This window comes from Ochotona curzoniae, unplaced genomic scaffold (genome assembly GCF_017591425.1).
Source record: "Ochotona curzoniae isolate NIBS_2020 unplaced genomic scaffold, NIBS_Ocur_1.0 contig_523, whole genome shotgun sequence".
Classification (NCBI taxonomy): domain Eukaryota; kingdom Metazoa; phylum Chordata; class Mammalia; order Lagomorpha; family Ochotonidae; genus Ochotona; species Ochotona curzoniae.
The window spans coordinates 4548373-4569410 of NW_024466459.1; the positions used below are offsets into that span (position 1 = coordinate 4548373).

Here is a 21038-nt window from a genome sequence, read left to right on the forward strand (position 1 = left end):
GAGTGAAATGGGAAGCATTCAAAGATGCTGAACATCAAGTATCAAGTACTAGGACTCCTATCACTCTGACATAGCATTAAAAGTATAATTATTCACAATCTTTTATGAATCCTTTACAAATGCTCAATAGGCCACAAGCTCCAGGATCCATATGGGCACCTGATCAGATCCCAGATGCTCTGCTTCCCATCCAACACACTGCTTATGGCCTGGGAAGGCAGTGGAGGACGGCCCAAAGCCTTGGGTTCCTGCACTCATGTGGGAGACCCTGAAGAAGATCCTGGCTCCTGGTCTTGGATAAGCTCATCTCAGCACATTGTAGCCATTTGGTGGATGGAGATCTTTCTTTCATAATGTAAATTTAATTATGTAAATCAAGTTTACATAAATTTACTCCTTTATGTAAATCTGCCTTTCAAATAAAAATAAATCTTTACAGAAAGGATGTCCTGAACTTTTGTAGTACATCAAAGTCTCACAAAGTGATTCTACAAACAAAATGCAGAGTATCATCAGTTTAGCTTAGAAATTTTGAATGAAATACTAGATAATTTACATTCAATACATTAGTTCAGCTATTTAATGATCATGGAACTACTGAGATTGTTTTGAATGACAATCATGTTACTACTTACTTGGCAAAATTTTGTCAAAATACAATGTCAATGCCAAATAGAGAAGAGTATCAAAAATCAACATGACAAGATTGGCTGCTATTAGATTTGGGTGGTTTGAAGACTTCAAACTGATCTCAGAATCCACATCAAAGTCCAAATGTATAAGCTGGAAAAAAAAGACATTAAACTTTGAAAGGATTAATACACCAGGGAAGGGTGAAAAGTACTTCAGCTGTTGGAAAGAAGACAGAACAATGATTTGGTACTGAATAACACTAAGATGCAATGAGTTTATATGTAAGAATTCTCCATCATTTGACAGCTATGATGCCATAACTAAAACTAAGTTTGTTTTGAGAAGTTAAGTTTCAGATAAATATAGTCAATTGAAAAAATAAAAATGAATTCCAAATTCCTGACTTTCAAAAGCCTTTGATAATATTAAGGCTCATATTTCTTGATCACAAAATCCATTTATGTTCATTGTGACAAAAATATTGGAAGTAGAAGTTGAACTGCACAAATAGCAAAATGCCTTAAAGAACAACTAATCAAAAAAAATTTTAATTGGCCTATGTCTTAAATGTTTATATTTGCAAAAGGGGGTGGAATTCATGCACCAAGTACTAAGCATTGAAATTTTACCCCACTTTCAAAGCTTTTGTCCAGAGTGAGCAGATTAGCTTAGTGCTTACCTGAGCCATTCCAGCAGTGAAGGCAAAAGGGCTCACGAGACAGAAGGACCATTCCAGAAATGCAGGAAGATGTCTGTAGAGTGCTGTGAATCCCAGACTCCCCCAAAAGACAATAAGGAGAAAGATGACCAGGCCAGCAAGGAAAGGTTTCTTTATCAGCACACTCATCAGGAAAGCTAATGTTATCTGAAAAGAAAGCAAAAAATTTCAGCTGGTGTATAAACCTCCAAAAACCATAGCAAGCACATTAAAAGGAATTTCACGTTGCAAAGATCTATTTCATTGGTTTTCTATCTCTAAATGCCATCTCATACAAATACAGAAGGTAAAATTGGGTTGGGTGCCACATGGTTGACAACATACGGGTTTTAAATGGACCAACTCACCAAAGACAGGCCGTAGAGGAGAAAGAGGGCAAACACTACCATGGAGCCAGTCAGAACGACAACTTGTGCAGATTTTATGATGAGAGTCATCACAATGGCTGTGATACTGATGAACCCAGTGTACATCAAACCCCAGGAGAGCCTAGCACACAACAAGACATTGCGTTCAGCATACTGTCTACACTCATTTATTCAGCAAATGATTTGTGAAGTCCACTGTTTACCAACAATTAAGAAAATGCAACAGATAAGGTGGAATACTTTGCTGTCCCAAAGCTCATGTTCATTAGGGCAAAGTAAGCAATGAACAAGTAAACACATACAATAGATTGCTCATTGCAAATTAAGAAAGGAGTAAGCTGGGTGACATCCTGGGAGTTACCGGGAGGGTTTCCAGAAGGAGTTCTTCATGGAAGACCTCTAGGACAGTCTGTCAATTCAAAGACAACTCCCTTCAGTGAAGTAATTGCACAAACAACATGTCCAAAAGTTAGGTATTTCTTTCATCTAAACAGGCAAATTTTAAATATTTTAGGCTTTTTAGGTCATATGGTCTCTGTTGCAAGTATTCAGTGTAACTTAAAAATAGTCACAGATAGTAGGTAAATGATGTGGTGTTGGTTCTAATAAAAAATACTTATAGGTAATAAAATCAGAAATGTTTGTAAATATTAATGTGCCACAAATGTCAGTGTTCTCTTGAATTTTGCCACACAGTTAAAAATCTAAAAACCATTTCTAATTTTCAGATTGTACAAAACCAGGTCATTAAATCAAACGATGAAACAGAAGCATAGATTGAAATACAGACATAAAACATATATACAGAGGTACAGATGGTTATAAGCATAGAGTTTTCCTTGTGACCAGCGTCAAATACATGAGAAGCAACGTCTTTAAAAGGAAATAGAATAAACTTCTAATCACACAGTCCTAGGTTCAAGTTTTCTGTGCTGTGTTATATATATGTACATACTCCTAACCTGTAGGTCTCAAATCTCTTTTAATTTCAGTTTCCCCTACTGGAAAATAGTAAAAAAAAGAACTAAATAAATTATGTAGCTTGTGTATTTAATGTGTCAACTGGTTTAGAATGGGTCCAAAATCAAAAGTTAATTTCCTCATATTGAAAATAGAAATGCTACCAGGTTTTGGGATTCTTGTTTTTAATGTCTAATTGTAATGATTCAAATTCACAACACATTTGGTCATCTGAATTTCTCTGTGCCCTTTAACCCTTTTCTTAATCTCATCTTCTCTAATTCTGCACTTAGTATGTTGAATGCTTTTGTAGAAAAGTAAACTTGATATCTATCAACATTAAAATATGAAGTCTTCATATTAAACACTATTCTTTAAAGAATATGCAGCTTGTGCCTAGAACCACCCTAAAAATACTACTTATCTTTTTAACATTGTGTTAAATAATGTGCCAGAGGCAAATTCAAGGTTGAAACCATTGTTTCTGATTCTAGAACTTGAGCTCTTACCACTACCTGTCTTAGATGTATCACTTCATGAAACTCACTAAACCTTTGCTCATTATAAACTAGTTGCTTTGTTTCCTGACTTGTATCTATTCATCTTTTCCAGGCAATAATATAGCTCAAAATTTTACCAAGTGTAACCTAATACAGAATGTCTCATTCTTCTTACGCACCATGTAAAGTACACTTAAATGTGTTTCTTTCTTTAGTCCTCATGATTAATGAAAAGTAGATGTTAGCAACGTATTGTAGAAAACAGAGACATTAAAATTTTAAGTAACTTAGGTGGTGCTTAATCAAAGTTGAAAAAGGAGGCAACTATGGCCTACTGAACTAAAAGTTCTATGTTCCTATTACTCTTACACCGTTGCATCCAAGGAAAGCTTATTGCTTAAAGAATGCTATAGGTTAATCTTTCTTCAGTCTCATAAAAATGATGGCTCACTCAATGTGAGGGCAACATCAACTACTACTTTTACAAAAGTGTCTGAAACATCATTTCCTCGAATCAGAAACAGCCATTTTCTTGGAAGTCTAGATTCTGAGAGTCATCTGTTTTATCCGAGCCATGCTTGTTGGTATATATCTATCGGATCAGGTGTTCCTTAAGGTCAGTAATAATAATATAACAAAACATTTAAGTATCAAGCGTATAAATCCTCTCTAACTTTTCATTCACAATGCACTACTTGATGAAAGCATTAGGTGGGAATACGGTACTTGAGCACCCTAAGAGTCCACCTTGTGGAGCCGTCCTGTTTATGCTATGTGACGGATAATGACTACGTGATTTACCAGAATGCTGACTCTTGAAGTCCCATCATTTTCATTAATGGTTTCATACTTTGCCTTTCTTGCGTAACACTGACTGTTATATAATAGATGAATGCAGAAAAAGAAATAATGCACACAAAAATAAAAAAGTCAGTTGCAACTCCTCCTTGAGCAACAAAAGGCAGTATCTTCATATTCACTCCAGTAACAGACATCAACTTGTCCATCACTGAATGATTTGTTGTGATCTAAAGGAAGACATAATGAACAGTGATCAGTATTCTGACTAACACTTCACACCTTTTCTCTGAATTACAAGAAATCATATATATTTCATAAGTGCAACCTTCACGTTCTGGCCCCTGGACATTTCTGTAAAGCTTCAAGTTCTGTGCCGACTCCATGATTCCTACTTGTCACATTCATTGCATTAAATCCTATTCATGCTTTAAAAACAAATTGTGATGTCATCTACAGTTAGTGGATTCTCCCTTATATTTCTCATTTGGGTATCTCTTGCGTTATTGCTTGCTTCACATGCATTTAAAATTCTGTAACCGGCATGCAGACCATTTGGTGCAAGAGTTAAGATGCCAGTTGATGTGCTGCCATTCTATAATCAGAGCGCCTGTGTCATAATCCCCTCTCTGCCTTTAATTTTAGCTCCCTGCCCATGTGCATCATGGGAGGCAGTAGTTGATTCCTTGTCACTCACACGGGTCAATGGAATTCGGAGTTCCTGACTTTGGCACGACACAGCCATGCCTGTTGGGGGCATTTGGGAAATGAAACAGCAGATAGAAGATTTCTCTGTGTGCTTGAATCTCTTTCTAACTTTCAAATAAATGAAATGGATTTCAAATGGAAATCCATCACAGAATAGAAACTATTATTATAATGGTATATCTGTATTTTTTACCCATTTTACAGTGTATATAAAAAGGTTTCTATAGCCTACTTTTTTTTTTTTAGGTTCTTAGTAACCTTGCTTGAACCTAGAAGCATTTCGGTATAATATGTGTAATCAGTTAAAGAAATAAATAATATAACAAGGCAACTCATTATGTAACCATCCATCAAAATTTGATTTATAACACAGTTAGATTCATTTAACTTAATACTCACTTCTATGATAGCAGCATTAATGGCAGCCTGAAAGGCCACAAAGCCTTTCTCCCAGAAAATTGAACTTTCACACATTACTTTTTCATCCATTACTTGACAATGAGCTTTAGGGGAAAAAAAGAATATATCCACTATTATGTGATGGGAAAAGCTTGGTTATAGGAAAAATGAAAAGGCAAAATACTTCAAAATCCATAATACAGTCAAATAGGATTATAGAAAAGAAGCTAGACTTGCTGGTATATTTAAGAATAATTCACCATGATCTTTCCATTCAAAATATAATTCTCTGAATTAGTCAAGAATATTTTTGCCAGGACCTGTGTTGTGGAGCAGTGGTGTAAGCTATTGCCTATGACAACAGCATCTCATATGAACACTGATTCAAGTCCATGCTGCTCCATTTACGATCCAACTTCCGGCTAATATTCCCAGGAAAGCAGCAATAGAAGGTCCAAGTATTAGGCTCCTGCTAGTCATGTGGGAGACCCAGGTAGGATTCCAGGCCCCTGGGTCCCAGCCTCTTCCAGGCACAGCTCATCATTATGGCCATTCAGCAAATGAATCATTAGACGGATTCTCCCTGTCTCCCTCTCTCTGCTTCTCTTTCAAATTTATAAAAACAAAATATTTCAAAAATAATGTCTGTTGAACTTTTCTATTATTGGTGACAAGAAGACACTTTAAAATTACTAAGCAAGGGTCCATCCTAAAAACTTACTGAGGAATGACATAAGATAATGATACTAATTACAGTTTTAACAAAACAGGCCACTTCAGAATTTAGGTTTTGCCAAGATGTCACGGCATAGCAGGTTAAGCATCAATTGGAATGCTGACTCTCATTTTGGAGTTCTTAGGAAGGAGTCCCACCCCTGCTTCTGATCTAACTTCCTGCTAATGCCCACCCCGGGAGGCAGCAGAATACGACTCATGGACCTGGATTTCCTGCTGACCACTGGGACACTCAGATGGCCTCTGATTTCACCCAGCTGCGGTGGGCATTTGCTGAGTGAACCAGTCTGAGGTGTTTTTGTCTCCCTCTCACTTCCGTCACTCTGCATTCAATTAAATCAATAAAACTGAAAGGGGTAAGCCCTGGTTAAAAAAAATTATTATTCAATAAAAATGAATCTTTTGTGATCAGAAATTAAATGCGTTTGCCACGTACTTGTGTGGCTTATTTCACTCCTTCTGTAACATTGTCTCCTTGTGGGTAAAAACAGCTGATAAATGATGCGTCCATGTTGGTGTGTGTGTGTGTGTGTGTGTGTGTGTGTGTGTGTGTGTGTGTGCATCTACATTGTGGGTTTACTTTATTGGCAATGTTACCTGCATGGTCTCTGTGTTCTTTCATCTTGGGGATTCGATGTCCCCAGGAAAACTTCAAATGATATGAGAAGGTATCATTGAAGATGACTCTCACTGCATCTATTGAGTCATTTAAGTCCAATTCATTCATGCTTTTATCATCAGGCCATCCCATGACTGTTCTTCCTGTGGCATGGAAAGAGGAAATGAGATTTCTAGATAGCAAGATAGCATGCCATATTATATTATTATTTTATGCTAACTTGGTTTCTTTCCTCATGGCAATGCTGAGCTAAACCAGAGTTTTGCATTTAAAAGTGGCAAGGTGGAATTATAATATCCTAGACAAAATCAGAAGTGAAATATTAGCAAATAATTTTATTGCAAATATATTATGCCTTTCCTAATAAACTGTTTAACCAATGATTTAAAGAACGATGCATTTGAAATAACAGTAACAGCAGGGCATCCATTAATTTTACTTATGCATATACCTAGCTAAAGTTGAATTATGAACTGTAGTTTGATATATATTACAAGAGTGATTTATATATCATAAAGTAGGTATAAAGTAGATATCTGTTATAAAGAGTGGTTTGCTCTGTAAGTCTCCTATCCAAGACTTTGCCACCTGCTTTCTTACATGGTGAAACTGCTGGGTTTCAGGAACACAGGTTGGGAGAGAGGACTACATAATTTTCTCTTTGGTCTGTTCTAGAACAGCATTCTACTACTACACAACAACAACATAATTACCGAGAATAGTTTCAATTGCTATATTCACTCTGCTTGCCTTTTCTTTCTGGTGAATATTTGTCAGCTCTTAAGGGGATCTTCTTAGACCCATTAACTATCCCCTTTTTTGCTTTTTTCTCTTGTCACTTCTAAAGATATTGCTTATATTTGGGAGTGCAAGGTAACACCTTGTTACCTACTTTTTTCTTAAATATTCCCTATGCATTTTGATACTTTGCTGTCCAGTTTGTCTTTCACTTCTCACATATTTGCAGAGATTAAAAACTGTGCTGTTACACCATTCAATCCTCACAAATATTCATTTAAATACCCATTGATATAACAGGGGCATCTATTATATAGCAACTGATTTCCTAAATAGGACACTAATACAGAAAATAAGAAAAATTCCTTAATATTGGAAAGGAATATATATTAATATTGTTAATTAACTCTAGGTACTTGAAGTTTCAACACAGTTTATCAAGGTAGTATTAAAATATATATTTTGCATATAAGGAAATCACCATAAACTGACAGAGAACATACCTTTCATAAATGGGGCAGAAGCAACTTTTTTCATTATTTCTTGTGTAGTTTTGGATTCAGGTGCAAACGAAATCACATAATTAGACTCATTAAAAGTATCTACACATCCTAGATCCACTGCCGGCATTTGCGAAGAGTCATGAACTTGATGTAAATTTAAAGAAAATAGGTATGCAAATAGGACCAGAAGAAATGAGAAAAACCACTCCTAAATAACAATGAGAGAAAAATGAAGGCATTTTTAATAAGCGAAAGTTCAAACTGTCATTTTCTTTTCCCCTTTGCTTACATTTCTTCCCACTGACATTGTCTGTATCCGTAGTGTAATTATGTAGAAGTATTACAATTTACACTTTATCTTTCACATTTCTGCTTCATTGCAAACTAATTCTTGATTAAACCCTTCGAATTTCCGTATGTATTTTTATGAGATTCAAATGAGTATATATATAGGAGTTGTATTCTCTGAAGCATATACATGTAGCTACTTATGAAGTATTTTCTGAATGTAGATACTTTTAAGAAACAGGAATAGAATAATAAGATATTTTAATGCTTTTTTAAAAATAAGTTTTCATGTTCAGAGCTCATGCCTATACTTCTGAGCAACAGTAGGTTTTCCCTAACTGGTTGGATTCTTTATTTTGCAGAGGGTTAATCTTGTGACTATAAAGTAAATTTAAAGTATGCCATTGCAAAAATTGAAACAAAAGTAAGAAAGGAAGGTGGGGGAGGGTGGGAGTGAGGGAGTATTTCATATGAAACACATGAAATTTGTTCTCTACATAAGAAACTAAAATCATGAATAAAATAGCAAAGCCTCAAATTGGAAAAAATTGTCTTGTTAAATAGCATTAGAATACATATGCACCATTAAATAATGAAGCTATAGTGTTTTGTATTACTTGAAAAAAAATTTTTTCTTCTAAATCTGAGATCATACATGCAGACTGTGAGCCATACCAACAAGGTGTCTCTTTTTCTTCTCCACTTTTTAAGACAGTTCTTGCCAAGAAGAGCCCATGTCTGCTGACCCACACTTATGTGCCTCTTGCTCATTTTGATCTGTTTGTTTTAAAAAGGAAAAGGACATGAATGTCTGAAAGGTCTGAAATAGAAAACATTGTGCAATCACACCAAAAATTCAAAATTATTACAGCTGCTTCCAATTGCATGCATAAAAAAGAAGGCATACGGGTGAAAGAAAAAAGAAAGGAAAAAACAAAGAAAGGAAGAAAAAGATAAACAGACATTCAAATTTTTGTTATTTGAGAGTACTGAAAACTCACAAAATATGATCAATCATGTAGTTCTCACTGAAGTACTAAAAATTAGAAAGTTGTAAGGTGTCACATTTTGTTAACCCTGTAATGCTGGCCATTATTAAATTGCCTAATGGGCATAAAGAAATAATATATTGCTAGTGGAGTACAGACTTTCATATCATTTCATGCTTCATTCCTTCTTAGCAATATGCTATCATCAATCAGTTCTTTTCTTGGATATGTTGGAAGGAAATTTGCACTCGAGTTTATAAGAGAGGTCTGAATGAAGCAATGTGTACAAGCATGCTCTGCACAGTGTAAGTTAGGAGGTTAGGGGAACAAAATGTGACGGGTGTAGCCCCAAGAGTACTCCAGAAAAGTCAGGAGCAATGGACTGGTGACTACCTCATCAACATACACAGACATAAAATCATAATATCAACTCAAAAGAGAAAAGATGAAGAATTATGTCCTTATTTACATTAATTTGCCGAAATAGAAACTGCATTTTTTAAAATATGCAGAAACTAACAGATCACCAGAAAATTCAATAAAGAGGTTACTTTTGGCAGTGGGAAGTAGGAAAGAAAGTTCAGTGTGAAATGTGAATTGAAAATTCAAGGAAGCAACCCAAACAAAGTGGGGCCATTTTAAACCACTTGTGTTGTGTTTCATGAATTCAAGAACACAATGAACTCAGTCCTTTGCTGACTTTCCAACACTGAAGCTCAGAAAGAGCCCCAAGACCATCATGAAATGGAAACACACACACACACCACACACACACACGCAATAGAAACACACACCACACACACACAGACACCACACACACCACACACAAACACCATGCACACACACACCACACACACACACAATAGAAACACACACACACCACACACACACAATAGAAACACATACCACACACACACACCACACCACACACACACACATACAGACACCACACACACACAGATACCACACACACCACACACAAACACCATGCACACACACACCACACCACACACATACACACACCACACCACACACACACCCCACACACACACACACGCACCACACACACACACACCACACACACACACACACCACACACACACACCCCCCACACACACTGTAGTTCTGAAAGCAAAACAAAATCATGAATAAAAACCCAAAGGCAAACAGACAGAAAAATGTCACAGAAATTTCTAAGAAGTTCATACCATCCATGAAGTCTGCATATATTTCCCATGTAGATGATCTAGTGACAGTGCCACACTGTGACGGCCTCAAATCTTGATTACAGACAAAATAAACTACAATATTCTCTATTAAGAAATCAATGCTATGGTAAGCCTCCCTAGCTAAAAGGGTAAACTATACTGCTTTAGTGACTTTCTTTGAATTAATATATGCGTGAGGTAATATTTACAGAAAAGAACCATTATATATGTTATTTTCATGAATGTACTTATTTGTTTCTGAGTGTTTGGATTTTTTTGGTACTACACATCTTAATGTAAATATCAGGGAAATGTTTTTAATGGTAGCAGCACAGAACATCTCTGTAGTTATATTGCTCTGAACAGAAAATTAGTTATAGATAATAATAAGATTAGCAGAAGACAGTCATTATTTATTCAGCTAGAATTCTCATTATTCACTGATTTATAAAGGCATACTATAACCAAATCCATCCAAAATTCTTCTGGTCTAGTATCGTAAACACGATCAATAAAAACAGTTTGCTAAGTTTCTGAGATGTAAATATTCTCAAGCCAGTTAAAAAGAATCCCAAACTCAGTAAATCATACCTTCCAATGCTTCAAATTCCTCTGGCAGTAAAACTAAAAACAAACAGAAAAGAATAAGTATAAAAACAACTTTACAAATAGCTCATACATACATTCCTTTCACTTTATCCAAAATCTTGTTAGATAACATGCTATTTGTCTCAGTATGCTTTAGTCATGAGCAAAATAGAAAAAGCTTTTCTCCAACTGGCTGTGTTGCTACACATTATAAATTACTCAGATGATTTGAAGAAAATCAAAATAACCCACTAACAACTTAAGGGGTTCCACCCAAATTTTGGCATAACTACTTCTATTCCTATTTTGAAACATTCAAAATAACCACGATTTTAAAGGTTGACTTACTCTCAGGAAAGCGGAAGCAGAAGCCTAAAAAACACAGTTCATCCCTGGGTCTTTGTCCTGGAGAGGAATTTGCCTTTCTTTCGGGTCATCACTACATCATGCTTTTAATTCCGTGCTTATTGTGAATGGTTATCTTCCAGAGTGATTTCCGAAGGGGATTATGGTCTCAATGCAGACAGGCTGCCAAAAACTCCTTGCTCACATGGTGATTCCTGTTCTGTTTTCTATTTCTTTGTCTCCTGCCAGCTCCTTAGCAGGGAGTTCACAGTTGCAGACGGTTGGCTGGACATATCCCAACATCAGGAACTAGCACTTTCCAAATATTAAGAATTATAAAGCCAAGGAGAATGCAGTCTATCTCATTGGATTTTCTAATTATTATTAATTACGTTGCATTATGTGACACAGTTTCATAGGCTCTCCCCAACCCCTCCCCGAACCCTTCCCCCAGGTGGATTCCTCCACCTTGTTACAGTATTGCAGTTCAAAGTCATTGGATTTTTCATATGAGGCCTTGATGGGACAGTCGGCCCTCAACACAATCTTTTAAACAAAGATAGAAACCCCATTCAGAGAAGACCGGAGCAACATGAAAAAGAATAATTTTTAAATGACAAATACAGGTATACAAGCTGGGAAACAGAGTACCTCAGAACCTTCCATGGGTTCCTAAAAGCTGGAACTAGAAATATGACAATGTGGTAAGGTCATTTTTTTCAGGATAATCAACTTTGAATTGTCACTTACACGCAAGTTGCATGGCATGCATGATAACTGTAGCACCTCTCTTGGAGCAGAAAATAGAATCTTTGAAGCAATGCATGAATAAGTATCTACTCTTCCAAAGTACAGCTTTGTTATTTCTGCACAGACCCCCCCAGGTAACAAACTACTTACTCTATAATTCACCATTAATTTTCAGTATGTCCTGCTTATCAATATTGTCAGGAGAAACAAATTTACACTCAAAAGCTGCTTATCCTTGTTTTCTTTAGGGAGTCTCTTGTGTAAATAGACAATGTGGCTGTTCCAAAACTTCTTGTAACAGATGAGGATTATTTTTGGCTAAAGAAGGATGGTGAGAAAAGTCAACTATCTTTCTTCTGTCATCGGTGAGTGTGTTCGAGTCTTCTGCACAGTGATTGCTTCCTGAACACACTGAGGGTTTGACGAATGAGTGTGTGCGTCTGAGCCCCCTAAGCTCGATAGCCACATGTAGCTTCCTTCCCATGTCCCATTTACCCAGTGTTCATTAAGCATATGTATGATTTTGTTAATTACTTATGTGAAATCGAAAAATTCCACAGCAAGCAAAATCTGTGGAAACAGACTGAATTCATCATTCACAATACCGTGAAGCCAAAAAAAGTTTTTGATTCTTTTTGTATGGTTTCCATCTTTTGTAGAATATAAAAAAATGATCACATTTAATACTATTGCCAACACTTTGTGCACAGAAAATATTTTTTGAGAAAACATCATTTCCAAAGAGAAATTTATACCTAAATTAGACCTTAAAAGTTACAGCTGTGGTCAACGTTCAGTCCATTTTTGTCGTTTATTTGGCCTCTTCACTTATAAACTTTTGTCATCCCCATAGCAGGAAAAAAAGTCATCTTCTGGTCTTCCTTTTAAACATTTTATTTGTTTATTTGAAAGAGGGACACACACACACACACACACACAAATACAAACAGAGAGAGAGAGAGAGAGAGAGAGAGAGAGAGAGAGAGAGAGAGATATCAATTTCCCATCCATGATTCCCTTTTGAAGTGATCACAAAGGTCAAGGCTGAACCAGGATGAAGCCAAGAGCCAGAAACTCGTGCAGGGTCTCCCATGTCGACGACAGAGCTTTGAGCACCTGGGCCATTTTCTGCTGCTTTTCTCAGGTCATTAGCAGAGACTCAGTTTGGAAGTAGAGCATGCGGGACGTAAATGGTGCCCATGACGGCGCGTGCTGGCATCACAGGTGTGGGCTTACCCAATACATGACAATGCCAGACCTGATGAATCTTCTCAACATGTTTTTATTTCTTTAAGTGCATTTACTGCTCCAAACAATTTTCAGAATCATTTTGTCAAGTTTTAAAAAGTCCTATGGGCTTTCAAAATTGAGATGACATTGATCTTATAACATAACCCACCTATTCACGTGGACAAGGCATACTTAAACATCAATATATGTATGTAGGCACTGTTATAATCACCTCCATTTTATAAACGGAAACCCAGAGTTCAGAAATTATTTGTACCCACTCATAGAATTGGTGAGGAGCAGAACTTCAATTAAAATCCAGGTCTGGGTACAGCGTGGTAGCCTTGCTGCTAAAGTCCTTACCTGAAAGCACCAGGATCCCATATGGGCCATAGTTCTAATCCCGGCAGCTCTGTTTCCCATCCAGCTCCCTGCTTGTGGCCTGGGAAAGCAGTCGAGGATGGCTCAAAACTCTGGGACCCTGTACCTGTTTGGGAGCCCCAGAAGGGCTCCTGGCTCCTGGCTTCAGATTGGCGCAGCTCTGGCCATTGTGGTCACTTAGGGAGTGAATCATCATTCGGAAGATCTTCTTCTCTGTTTCTCATCCTCTTTGTATATCCAATGAAAGAACCTCAACTGAATTTGAACTGTAGTAATGCAACAAGGTGGAGAAATGCACCATGGGGAGAGGGTTCGGGGAGGGGTGGGGGGAATCCCAGTGCCTATAACACTGTGTCACATAATGCAATGCAATTCATAAAAATAAAAAAATAAATAAATCTTAAACAAAACAACAGGATTTCTCCAAAGTGAGTTGAAATTACAACTGCTACGTTGCCTAGCTTATGCGTTGTTAATTTAATCATTCTACCCTCACTTCAGTTAGATCTACAGCTGCCCCTGCTTTTCACTTCATTTATCTGCAGCAGCGTTGCCAGCAATCTATGTGCGTAATATCAGTCTCAAACATTTTTCCAGATACCCTTGCCGGTTGCTGTAGTGTGCTTGTCCTCCTGGGACCTGTGTAACTCTTCTCATTGCTGTGTGCAAAAGCAAAAAGATCCTTTTTGCAAAGTGGGAGAATGAAACATTCCAGCTGCCTGACAAGGAAAAACGCCTGCTCGCTTCCCAGGGCCTTTCCCGTCCGTTTCACCCTTCCTCGGGTCCAGCTTCACGACACCAATGCACCCACATGGGTTTTGCCATACACCCTGTAAAAGTTACTCTTTTTTCCCTTGATAATGCAACATGCAAGTTCTTACGTGGTACTGTTTTATACATTTTGTCTTGTAACATTCTTTGTCTGATTCATTCCTATTTGCATTTGCATGTCTCCAGTATAATTGAACAGGACTCTGCAATCTGTCCAGGATGCCTCCTAAAACATTGCAGTTGCATTTGTCTTTTTACCTATTTTGCACATTTTTTACTTCCTTAGCAGCCTCCAGGATGACGAGTCACTTCCTCCAGGCATCTCCCAGGCTGTTTAAATTAAACTTCCCTGTGGCTTCCTATTTCTTGTTTTCTCCGTAGCTCACGCTTTCTCTGTTCCTTTTTTAGGTTCCCTTTTTTTACCTACCTCTTATGCAGCCAGTTCTAGATTTGCATTTTGTGGTACTAGTGAGTCCCTCTAAGCGTTGTTATATTTGAACCTGTATTACTGTGACAATGTGAAATAACAGCCTGCATCTTTAGCCTCTTCCTACCCATTCCTGTATAAATTTATTTAGCATACCTCATCTAGAAACCTTAGCTCTAAATTGCCATGCGTATGACTTATCCTGAGTCTTAATGTTTACCCAAGTTTCATTTTCTCATCTGTTTGAAACAGCTGGTATGATCATTTTAGTATTTGATCACTTTAGTGTTTGAAATGTAAAGATTTTATCAGCATGACTGACAAAAAATACCATCAGGAAAATTAAACATTCATTGCATACATCATTTATAATATTAAATTGACTTTAATGTGCTCTTTGGACATTTGTAAATTTTTTTTTGTAATGTAACAAATCTGTTCAATTTTCACTTCCTTAGCAGAGTTAGTATATTTTTTGTTGTTTTGTCATTCTTCTTTTTTTCTGGTTTTGTTTTTAATTCTGTCCAGAAATTTCTGACATTACTCACTAAACATAGTTTACAACTAGTTTTTACTAATAAAAATGCTTACATAACTTTGGTACTCATGAATTTGAAGTGTTTTGCTGAGTTCAGTAGGATATTTTAGGATTGTCTCCTCAACCACAAGTGTATGAAGTTTCACAGCAATGTGTTTAGCTGTAGTGTTAGTTTTTATTTTCATTCTGCATGACACTTTGTATTCACTTGAAATCCAGTAGCACGTGTCTTTGTTTAAGTGCTGGACAATTTTCATTTAAAATCTTTGGTAAGTATTGCTTTTCTTCCCGTCCTTTTCTTCTTGCCTGGAAGTTTATCAGATATGTGAAATAATATGCTGCTTATCTGTTTTGTGTCCACCTTGAAGTGGGAAAGCAGTTCATTTCCAGACTCCATGGGAATATCTTTTCCCACATAGAACTTTTATTAAGTCACTTTAGTGTCTGCCTTGGCAGCATTGGCCTGCTGTTACAAAGAGAGAGAAGGAGAGACAGATAAGAGAGAGATCTTCTCCAAATGGCTACACTGCAGGGAGTAGCCTAGGCCCAAACAAGGACTCCATGTGGGACTCCCATCTGGCTCCAGAGACACCGTGACATGGGCCATTGTGCACTAGGCATGCATATCAGCCAGAAACCGGAGCATAAGTGGCACAGCCAGGACTCCAGCTGGCATCCAAATGGGATGCTGGCACTGTAGGCTGAGGCTTAACCTGTTGGGTTACAACATAACCCATGAAGGAAGTTAAGAGGAAGATGTTAAAAATACAAAGTTCAAGTAACAGATCGAGTGCTGTTATTATTGGGAGGAGGTGTGGGTAAGAAAGAATTGAATAAAAAAATAAAATGAGAGTACAGCTATTGAAAGGAAGGGTCCATCAGCTTTTTTCTCTTTGACAAGAATGAAAAAGGAAATTCTAATAAAAGCCGAGAGAAAATTCTTATATAAGAGGCCAAATGTGCTAGGAAATTGAGGGTGGAGTTGGGAATCTTCAAATAGCTATTAAGGAGTATGGAGAATCGCCATGGCCAAGTTAGGAACATGCAAGTGATTCTGAAGGTCCTGCAAACACAGGGAATGCTACTTAATGTAAAAGGGACTGAAATTATTGGTGGGTTGAGAAATGCCTCAATGGCTTAGTGCAACTAACAATGAATGGCTCAAAGACTTGGAAAGAAAAAGCTTAAAGTGATCAAAGAAAATGTCCTTTTTATAGCTACTGAAGGAGTTGAGTTAGTCAAACTCAAGACATTAGCATTAACACAAGTGGCATTGCAAAAGCAGGAGACATATTACTGCATTTTGTACTGGTTTTCATCTAATTTACTAATATTATGTCTACCTTTACATTTATGGAGCTCAATTCACAATAGATAAGAAATGGAATTAACCCGGAAACCCACAAGTAGATAACTATAAAGACAAAATGTGGTATGAATTCATCATGGAATATTTTCCAGCCATAGAAAGAATGAATGATCACACTTTTCAAATAAGCAAGTCCCAATACTGTGGTTTCCCTACTATGTGATGGCTAAATACAGACTATAGAACACGTAGTCCGTAGGTGCGAGAGGGACATTCTGGAATTTGATTATTGTAAATAGGCCTGCTCATACGCCTGAGGACTAGGAGGTTTGGGTCTGGTTTTATTTGGATTTTATTGTTCTTTACCATTATTTTCCACTTCCCATATGTTTATATGTCTGCCTAAAAGAATGTTAGACTTGTGATCGTGGAATGAAACTAAAAACGATAAAAAAGAAATGAAGGAGGAGGCGTGTGAGTGGGCAGTGCAGGGAGCAGGAGGGGGAAGGTGGGAGGGATGCCTAAGCTCCCAGGTCTGCGCTGTGATGTGTGTAAAATGGTCCACTGTACACACACAAATAAGGAAAAATACACCCGCGGAGAAAATCAGCACAGGAAACTAAAATGCAACGCTGCAACCTTGCCATAGCATTAAAAGTAATTTGAGTTCATTTATAAGTTATATCATCAGCAAGTATCTATTTAATTAGGAGCTTAAGTGTACCATGATTAGAACTCTGTGAAACTTGCAAAAGGATGAAGCACATAGCATGCATAAGTTGTAGTTATTATTCAGTGTAATTCGAGTGGCATATTTTATCCTTTATTTAACTATTCTGATGTGTTGATGAAAACAAAGGCATTTTTAAGTTATGCAACATATTCCAAAAGAAGTAGAGATACTATCTTGTCTTTAAAACCTTTTCCTGATAATATTCAGAATTTTTTTTCCTGAAAAGTGTATTTACTTTTACATGAAAGGCGGATTTACAGAAAGGAGAGCTAGAGTAAACCATTTGCTGGTTCACTCCCCCAGGTGGCAGCAGTGGCCAGAGCTGAGCTGAGCTGAAGCCAGCAGCCAGGAGCTTCTGCCAGGTCTCCCATGTGGGTGCAAGGGACCAAGAACTTGCGCCACCATCTGCTGCCTTGCCAGGCTATCGGCGGGGAGTTGGATCAGAATGGAGCAGCTGGGTCTCGTACCAGCACCCACATGGCATGCTGGCACTGTAGGAGGAAGAAAAGTCTGCAAGCCACTATGTCAGCCCCAATGTGTCTAATTTAAGTGCTTCTTCAGGAAAATAAAATATGTAAAGAGGACACAGATACTTTCAGTTGAGTAATAGAAAAGTATGTGTGTGTACACATACACGCATAGATAAGTATCATATGACTAAAAACTTCAGAAATCAGAGCAAGTATAACTGTGACTTCCCTTCCTTTTTCAAAAGGTATCTTTAAACTTCTTTTTTGTGTATGTCTATTTGTTAAAATGCAAGTGCTAGGGGCCTCCGAATGATAATACATTTCAAAAAAAATTCTGGAAAGATACGAGGAAACTAACTTGGGTTGTACCTGTTTATAGAAGAGAACCAGTAAGCCGAAGTGTCCTGAACCAAGGTGAAGCTCTCATCTAGGCAGCTTCTGGATACCGAACACATCCCTCTCTGTCAGCAAGAGATTTATTTTTTGAGTAAAGTCATAAAAAATACATATTTAAAAAGTTCTAAGTTTATAATTTTATTTTAAAAGTTCTAAGCTTATAATTTTATTTCCCCTAAGCAGTAGAGGCAGAATAATCTTTTTATTCATTAATTGAATAAACATACAAAATATAACTGATCTTAATATCAAATGATTTTTAAAGCTATCACGCTGCCAATCATTACTTAAAATTCATGTTTCTAGGATTATGAAGCTTGAGGTTTTAAGGTTCGTCTGAATGAGAGAGGAGCCTCCATCTCATGGTTGTATCAACTCCTTCCTCAGCACCTCCTAACTCCTGCTCCTTAGAAAGCTCCAGGAACACCTGCAGAGAAGACACAGAACAGGGAAAAGCAAGGCTCGAGTCAGTGCCGACCTTCCCAAGGAACCGTGAGAGCGCACGTTGCTTTGGTGTGGATGGTACAAAGCCAAAGCGGTTGACCAACCTTTTCCAATGTGCACTGAGAAAGGCTGTAGTCTTCCAAGTTAAGGTTATGTTTCACTAAAAAGAAAGTTAGAAAAATCAGTCAGCGAGTGGGAAATTGGGGGGGAGGGGTGGGACAGGGAAATCCCAGACCCTATGAAATTATACCATAAAATTCAAAATTGAAATTTAAAAATATCTGAAAAAAAGGCACTGATAATAGATGCTTACGATGTGCTATCATTTTTGCTTTTCAAAATCAACTAAATATAATGCAAGTTATTGCCATGGATGGAAGAAAAAGTCAAATAACAAAGTTATTGGTAAAAGAATGAAGTCACAGAAGCCATAAAAATGCATATTAAATTAATCTTGATAATAGAATCTTTTCCTGCTGTTTTTTGATCATGTGTTTTGTTGCGTAGTACATATGCCTTGGGTAAATGCACCATTGATTGGTGTTCTACTCTTACGCCAGAGGATTAATCACATCCAAGCCCTTTGAAAATAATCCTAAATACTCCTGCCAGCCAGTTCATCCCACTGGCCTCCTTAGTACAAAACAGTATGACAGTTGTTGCCAGACTTAACGTGCACATGTTCACAGGTTACCACTTCTACAGCGGGAGTAATCAATATGTAAAGCATTCTTAGAAGGCAACAATAAAATGATAATTGAACAGAAACCAGAAAAAGTAAGGAAGTTGCCTGGATATATAGGAGAGGAAATTCTAGGCAGAAGGATTAGTAAGTACAAAATCCCAAGGCAGGACAATACACAGATGGCTGCATTTAGGAAAAATCGGGAAGCCTGCTATGTAGGAAGGAAGGAGTGACGTAGACATTTATTGTAGCAAACTTGATTAACCAGGCACAACACAAGCACTCAACCAATAAGCTCTTTTAGTTTTCCTATGGTCTGGTCCAGCGGACATGCATATGAGCCTTCGGTGTACATAAGCAATCAGGTAGGGATGAGATACTATGCAGGGATGGAATAACATGTAGGAATGAAATAAATTCACACACTTACTGGTAGCATTGGGATGGGGGAAGGCTAGCTTGGAAGTTTGAGTTCTCCACCACTGCACTGAGCTGAGACATGACCCTGGGATGACTGCTGTTGGAAATTGCCCAGTTTAAAGAATAAGGAAAATGATGACAGAAAGAATGGACCATTTCCAGTAGCAGGTAGGAGCTATGTACAATGCAGGGGACAGCATTAGCTATCATTCAGTCATCTTCAAGGAGGGTCTTTGACACCAGCACAGATGTAAGGGCTTAGGGTGGCAGATGAATGGATGGATAACTGTATGGACAATTTCTATGTTGTTATTAGTGAAAAACAAGGAGCTCTGCAATAAAGAAGTGCTCATTTACCATGCACTTTATGGAATATAAACCAAGAATATCAGTGGAGGGAGAGATGTGAGAGGGAGGTGGAGGCACATGCAAGAACACAGGAGAGTGAGAGGGTGATGTAAGCACGGAGTGAACAGAGTGCGTACATCCAGGTAAGTCAGGCTGTACAAAGTGTCCTTCTGTGGGAGGTGTCTCAGATTTATAATACGAGCAGTCAGGCATGACAGTGTCCTTTTTTCTTTACCTTTCAAAGTAAGGAAGAGTGACAATGAAGGGGTGACACACACACAGAGCAAGTAAGAACTGTCATCCATTGACTCACTTCCCAAATGCCTACAATAGCCAGGCTTGGTCAGGTTAAAGCCAGGGATTTCCATTCTGATTTCTCAATGTGTGGCAGGATTCCAAGTCCTTGGACAATCTGCAGCTGCTTTACAGCGTGCCTTAGCAGGAATCTGGATCAGAAGCAGACTAGTTGGTACTCAAACCAGCAATCTGATGTGGGAATGGCAGTGTTACATGCAGTAGTTTAACCTGTGCCACCACAATACTGGCCCATGATTATTTTTGTACAGCTTCATTACCTGGGCTGAAAATGAACCTATGTTCAGAGCTGAGTTAATTGAAATTGAGATTAAATCTCGCCATTATCCTCCATAACTTGTGGTGTATAGACCTATTTTTAGAATGTTGTACAATTATATGTCATTAAATTATTCCCTAATATGAATCCTTCAAGTTTTATATAATAGATTCCATGTATGGCAGGCGTTTGGCACAGCGGCTGACTCTGCTTAGCACAGCTGTAGCCGCTTACCAAGGTGCTGGGTTTGCGTCCTGGCTCTGCTTCCCATTACAACTTCCAGCTAGAGCACACCTTAGGAAGGCACCATGACGGGTCAAGTAGTTGCGTCCTTGCAAGCTAGGAGATATGAGCCGATGTATCCTGGTTTTGGCCAGAGCTAAGTCCAGTCGTTGTGGGTGTGAGCCAGTGCATGGGAGATCTGCTCCTGCCTATTCTCGTCTCTTAGCTTTTCGAATAAATCAA

At 37.8% G+C, this 21038-nt stretch overlaps 2 protein-coding genes across 2 annotated transcripts in view; both read right to left on the minus strand.

The window, feature by feature from the left end:
- ABCA9 (ATP binding cassette subfamily A member 9) overlaps window positions 1-8738 on the minus strand; it is a 43140-nt gene extending 34402 nt beyond the window's left edge. The window contains exons 1-8 of the mRNA XM_040989401.1: window positions 8643-8738; window positions 7680-7887; window positions 6417-6581; window positions 5085-5188; window positions 3981-4207; window positions 1699-1840; window positions 1313-1498; window positions 636-783 (exon numbers count right to left, since the gene is read on the minus strand). Of these exons, the coding sequence (XP_040845335.1) occupies window positions 636-783; window positions 1313-1498; window positions 1699-1840; window positions 3981-4207; window positions 5085-5188; window positions 6417-6581; window positions 7680-7887; window positions 8643-8738 (1276 nt within the window). The remainder of the gene's footprint in view (window positions 1-635; window positions 784-1312; window positions 1499-1698; window positions 1841-3980; window positions 4208-5084; window positions 5189-6416; window positions 6582-7679; window positions 7888-8642) is intronic.
- Window positions 8739-18244: 9506 nt separating this feature from the next.
- The window catches only part of LOC121162519 (ATP-binding cassette sub-family A member 6-like), a 46950-nt gene continuing 44156 nt past the window's right edge, over window positions 18245-21038 (minus strand). Inside the window, exons 38-39 of the mRNA XM_040989570.1 lie at window positions 18651-18706; window positions 18245-18529 (exon numbers count right to left, since the gene is read on the minus strand). Coding sequence (XP_040845504.1) covers window positions 18428-18529; window positions 18651-18706 — 158 coding nt within the window. The 3' untranslated portion in view covers window positions 18245-18427. The remainder of the gene's footprint in view (window positions 18530-18650; window positions 18707-21038) is intronic.